At 63.4% G+C, this 5,648-nt stretch overlaps 1 protein-coding gene across 1 annotated transcript in view; it reads right to left on the bottom strand.

The window, feature by feature from the left end:
• ERAL1 (Era like 12S mitochondrial rRNA chaperone 1) overlaps positions 1–5,648 on the bottom strand; it is a 7,650-nt gene continuing 2,002 nt past the window's right edge. The window contains exons 2-11 of the mRNA XM_044430572.1: positions 5,430–5,642; positions 4,724–4,851; positions 4,545–4,622; positions 3,908–3,954; positions 3,758–3,819; positions 3,466–3,578; positions 2,807–3,037; positions 2,338–2,487; positions 1,502–1,582; positions 1–1,119 (exon numbers count right to left, since the gene is read on the bottom strand). Coding sequence (XP_044286507.1) covers positions 994–1,119; positions 1,502–1,582; positions 2,338–2,487; positions 2,807–3,037; positions 3,466–3,578; positions 3,758–3,819; positions 3,908–3,954; positions 4,545–4,622; positions 4,724–4,851; positions 5,430–5,642 — 1,229 coding nt within the window. The 3' untranslated portion in view covers positions 1–993. The remainder of the gene's footprint in view (positions 1,120–1,501; positions 1,583–2,337; positions 2,488–2,806; positions 3,038–3,465; positions 3,579–3,757; positions 3,820–3,907; positions 3,955–4,544; positions 4,623–4,723; positions 4,852–5,429; positions 5,643–5,648) is intronic.

Raw genomic sequence — 5,648 nt, 5'->3', positions numbered from 1 at the left:
TTCATAGGAACTCTTTATTCTTTGGGGGAGGTGGGAGACGGCTGCACACAGTGGGGCCGCCACGGACCCCAGCGAGACACGGCGCCTGCAGTCCGGCTGGAAAGGCCTCTTTGGAGGGCTGCCCCCGTGCCCAGTGCCTTCCCGGTGGGGCTCAGCGCCATCCGGCCGTCCTCTAAGCACGGGGAGGGGGGCAGGCCGCCTCCCCGGGTGGCAAACTGCGGCTGGAGGAGAGGGGCGCGACCGCGTTTTATCACAGGACGCTCCCTTTGGAGAGCCCAGAGCGCGTCCCGCTGGGAGGACGTGGGCCAGGGGCGAGCCGGCAGCCGGCACCCTCAGACAAAGCTTAGCGGCTGCTCCCGCACGAGGGGGCTTCCGAGATTTGCGGCACCGCATCGCAACCCCACACAGTGAACCCACGGGGCGGGGCATGGCAAAGCGCCCACTCCCTTAATAAAGCCCACAATCAGGACCGAGCAGAGAGACGCTGGGGGAAGCCGGGTCAGGGTCTCTGCGGCCACCATCTTGCACGGGCATCCTCTGCTCCAGAGAAGCCCTAAAGGCAGCGGGGCTTCAAGCCACCCCCTCGTCCGTCCCCCAGCAGAGCCCAGGGGGACACCAAACTGGAGGAGGTGGGGGAATCGGACTGGCGAGGCCGGCTGCCAGACCTGCACACCGCACCCAGGGGCCGCGCCACGCGACCCGGCAACTGTGCTGGCAGAAGAGCGAGGAAATGGGCCAGGCTCCCCCCGTCCGTCCGGCAGGACGGGGCCCCGGCCTCGTCCGAGTCCCTCACTGACGCCCAGCGGCCCTGCGGACGGTCTCTGCCCGATGCGCTCGTCCCGGGGGCAGAGACGGGCAAGCCAGCCACTCACTGAGGCCGCCCCGCTCACGGGGCTCCTGCCCTCTTTGGGGCGGCCAAGGGCCGGGCCGAGCGCCCGGCAGTCCCAGAGTCCTTTGGGCCAAGGCCCTCGGCCGCCCCGGCCCGCGGGGAGCTCACTTCTTGCTCAGCTGCACGGAGAGCTTCAGGCGCACATCGCATAGGAAGGCGTTCATCAGGTCCTGGCCGGCCTCCTGGGCGATCTGGTTGACCATCCGGCCTTGGGGGCCGATCAGCATCTTCTGCGTGGGGCAGCAAGAAAAGAAGGGTCACCGAGGGCCGAGCCTGCCACGCACCCGGGACATCTCCGTGGGGCGGTGGCACGGAAGGCAGCTCGCTGGCGCAGACGTGGGATCTGGGCAATGCAGAGGCCTGAAGGAGCGAGCCCAGGGTCCCATACCCCGGATGCGTGTGCTCTGCCCCACAGGAAGGGGTTGCTTTTCCCGAAGGAACCACGCGCATCGAAAGGCAAAAAACAGAGCGGTACTCTGCTGTACGGCGGGCTTCACAACGCTGCTTCGGTTCAGTGCCACGCCGTGCCGCATCCGGCAGGGCGCAATTTTGCGGAAACGTGAACGGTGCTTGAGGTGCTTGTGGGGGTGGGCTCCCGAGCGAGACACTCACCATGTGGGTCTCCTTTTGGACCAGCAAGTTCTGCAGGATGACCAGCTCCCCACAGGGGCCCTCCCCCCAGGCCTCTGTCCTCTGCAAGAGAAACGGGAGTGCGAGTGCCGCAGCGCACCAGGCTGCTGGATGCAGTCGCGTGCCCCTCGCGGTCGGGCGAGACAGGCAGCGCCCGGCAGCTTTACTGACTGCGAAACCTTCGCACCCAAGGACAAATAAATTGCTTTTATGCATTACGTTTCTCTGCCTCCCACAGCCAAAACCCTCTGGATGGCTCCCAACAGGCTATACAAACAATAAAATACAATACATAACACAGCATTTGGAACATGCAAAAATAATTCAAATACACCGAGATACAATGAAAAGACCCAACCAAGGAGAAAGGACGGAAGGCACCTGGATAAGCCCCTCGGGCTCCTGGGGGACCTGGGAGATCGTTAACGGCCCGCACAAAGAGGGCCGTCTTAACCTAGTGCCGGAAAGATGGCAGGCTTGGTGGCAGGCAGGCAGGCGGGCGGCAGTGGGGAGCTCGTTGCCGAGATGGGGCCACCCCGGAAAAAGCCCTCCCGCAGGCTGCCCTCGCCCAGGCTCACGAGGAATTGGCGCCCGGAAGCGGCCCCGGAGGGGAAGCCTGGCTGGGCCGGGGCAGGAGAGGCGCTCCAAGCGGCCCCATGGTCCCAGGCGGGCCAGGGCCTGCGCCAGCCGCGGCTTCGGAGCGACTTCGCGGGCAGCCGCATGTAGAGGCCGTTGCAGGAATCCAGCCCGGGGATCCCCAGAGCGGCTCCCTGCAGCCAGGCCAGGGGGGGGGGGGGGGGAGACCCAACCTGGCTCACCTGCTTCACCGTATACGGCACCTCCTCGGGCAGGTACTCGAGGAGCTTCTCCCGGATGATGTTGTCACAGACCTCCTGCGGGGACTGGCTGGTCAGGACCTCACTGTGGAACTCCCAGGGGCCTGGCTTGGCCCGGCTGAGGAGGCACTTCTGCGGGCGGGATGGCAGGGGCCGCGGTGAGTGGGGCCGGCCACTGCGCTCCCCCCGCACGTGCAGGGAGGGGTGGGGTGGGGTGGGGTGAACGGGGGCACAGGCATCCCTGCCTCGCCACAGGGAGCGGCCGTCCTCTGCCCCCAGGGATTCCGTTCGGGAGCAGAAGGCACGGCCTGTGCCGAATCCCGCCCCCTGGAAGGGGCCGCCAGCCGCCAGGGAGGCACGTCTGGGGCTCTGCCACTCCCCGCTCACTGCTCCCCGTTTCGCCGGGGAGACGCAGAGGACGGAGCCTTCGGCGGCGCTTCCGCCTGCTCACCTGGAGAAGCTCCACCTCCTCGCGGCTGATGGCGGCCAGCATGAAGATCTCCTCGAAGTGGGGCCAGCCGGCCTTGGCCGCCTTCGCCTGCCTCTGCACGCTCCTCTCGCTGGGGGCAGAGGCGTCCGGCCCGAGCACTGACTGGATGGTCAGCGTCTTCCCACCAACCGTCCCCTGAGTGAGCTGCACCACCATGTCCAAGAGGAGAGCCTTCCTCTTCAGCAGATCCACCTGCACGGAGCAGCAGAGGGGAACTCGGCACCGGTCCTGCGCAAGCGGCCGCGCCGCGCCAGGAAGCCTCTTCCCCGCGAGGCCGGCCCGGGGCACGCGCGGTCAGGCAACAGAGCCGCTGCCTGGGGCTGCCCGGGACTGGCTGCGGTTCTCCCCGCCCCTCCCCAATGGTCAGACTCACAAGCAGAAATGCGCCGATGCATCGGCTGCCTTGGCCCCGTGCCCGTGGCTTCTGGCCCGCTGCGCAGTGCAGTGCAGTGCCGCCCGCAAGTGTTTCTCCAAGCTGGAGTTCGGCCTTCAGGCCTTCCCACCCCGGAGAGAACCGTCCGAAGGCAGCTTTGCCCCCATCTAATGAGAGGGGCAGCCCAGAACTTGGAGGCACCCGGAAGGCTTTCTGCTCCTGGGCAATGGCTGGAGCGCACGCTCACCTTGTTGAGGATAAGGATGCTGGGAACCTGCGGGAAGGAGGTGAGGCACCTGAGGACCTGCGGGGCCAGCTGGTGCCGGGTGTAGCGATCCGACGCGTCCACAAGGACAAGCACTTCAGCACCGGGAAAGAGAATCACAGGGTCAGCTGGGGCCACGGGGTCACATGCAACGAAGCAAACTGCCCATAACGGGAGCACAGGCGGGTTCACCCCGCAGCCTGACCGTTCCAGAACGTTCGAGGCATGGCACCGCTGGGGGTTGGGGAGAAAAAGGCAGGCAAGAGGCCCTCACCCAAGTCTGCTGCCTCCAGGCTCTTCCAGGGATCGTGTAGCATCGATTTCTCCAAGTTATGCCTGAAAGAGGATGCATGAGCCACAGGGCCTGTTTGCTTTCCCCTCCTCCGCACTCTCCCAAGCAAAGTTAGCTTGTTTTTTAAAATACCTTTTCGCTTTATGAGGTGTGGTGAGGCCAGGAGTATCCAAGATGATCTGGAGAGAGAATGGACGGTACAAATATTTAAAATGTGCAAAAGTTCAGTGCTGAAAAAGGGGAGGGTCTCAGAAGAGCTGTCTGCATAAATTGAGTCAACCCCCAATATTTTTTGTTTCCGGACTCAACAGAAAACAGAGATCCTGTTACAAAGCAGTGGCAAAACACTTCTGGAGATTCTGCTGGGAAGACACCGATCGGTTTTTTCTACACTTGCGCCTCCCAGGTGTGTTGGCGCGCAACGGCCACATCCCCAGTGGCCATTCTGCCTGGGGATGATGTGAGCTGCGATCCAGCACAGCAGGAGGCCACCAGACTAGGGAGAGCGTCCGCGTGTGGATCACTGTCAACCACGAGCAGAAACTGGCGCTCAAAGCAGCTCGGGCAAATTAGTACATTATCGGTCTCTTAGCAGCCATTAAGCTACAACAGGCCAGCAGAAGGGGTCGACCGGCAAATGCCAGGGGCTAGCGAGAAAAAACCCAAGGATGGCCACCACAGTGACCAGGCGCTGGTCACGCGCTCCACAAGGAGAGTCCAACCAGTTCTGTGTGGGGAGAGCGGTTGGCTCAGTCCCCTTAACACTCACCAGCTGTGTGTCCTCCTTCGTGATGATGCCCTGGGCATTACACCTCGTCGTGTGCACCTTCTTGGAGACCGGCAGCACCTGGCAAGGAAATGAGCCAGACAGTCTCAATTGCGAGGAAGCACAGAAATCTCCCGTGGGGATCTACTCCGCCCCCGGGAAGGGCAAATCCACCCCATTACCTTCCGTCCCAGGAGCTGGTTTGTCAGGGTTGATTTGCCAGCATTTGGGGCTCCGATAATGGCAACCTTTAAGATCTTGGGGTTGTCCGGTTGATCGGGTTGTTGCTGCAGCAAATTCTCTTGTTCGGCTACAGAAAGGATACAAGAGGTGTCACCGGAATCTCAGGAAAGGATACACAAGGACACAACTAGAGCTGCGGTGCTCTAATGCAAGACTTTCTCAGACCGGTTGGCAGAACAAATGTCCTTCGAAAGCCAAGCAGAAGGAAAGGGTAGAGAAGCAAGAAAGTGACATTATGCGCTTGACTGGTGCTATTTTATTCTTTGGCCAGGGCGACTTATTTTACATTGTTAACTTGTTTTATATTGTTAATTTAGAGCATTTTAATTGATTGATTTGCGAGCCGCCCCGAGGCTTTGGCGAATGGGGCGGCATAGAAATTTCCTAAATAAATAAAATATCTCATCCTCCACGACGTCTTTACAGCCCTGCGTGTCAGCCTGGGGGCATCCAGGGAGAGGAGCAGAGCACCACTTCGCCCCCCGCCCGGCCCCGATCCGTGGGCAGCGAGTGCCGTCGCCCAGGAAGCGGCACCGTCCCGGCGGGCGGCGGGGAGGCCATTTCTCCCGGGCAGCAGGATCGCCGGGGTCGCAGGGCTTCCCCGCCCGCCCGCCGTCTGCGGGCCACCCAAGAGCCCAGGCCCACCTGCGGAGGCGCGGAGCGGCGGCGGGTGCTGGCCGAGCAGGCCGCGGCCTCCCTCCGTGCAGGTCCCGAGGAGGCGCTCCAGGGCGGCGTCGTTCCCGTAGGGCCGCAGGGGCGCAGCCAGGCCGAGGCCGGCGCCTGCAGCGGACAAGGACAGAGGCGCGGCGGTCGGGGGCGGCTCCGCGGCCCGCCGGACGGCGGCCCCATCGTGCTGCGCTGGCG

This window comes from Varanus komodoensis, unplaced genomic scaffold (genome assembly GCF_004798865.1).
Source record: "Varanus komodoensis strain SLA01 unplaced genomic scaffold, ASM479886v1 scaffold20_3, whole genome shotgun sequence".
In the NCBI taxonomy this organism is placed as follows: domain Eukaryota; kingdom Metazoa; phylum Chordata; class Lepidosauria; order Squamata; family Varanidae; genus Varanus; species Varanus komodoensis.
Note: the sequence above shows the minus strand (reverse complement) of the source record. Positions and strands in the feature narration are given on the sequence as shown.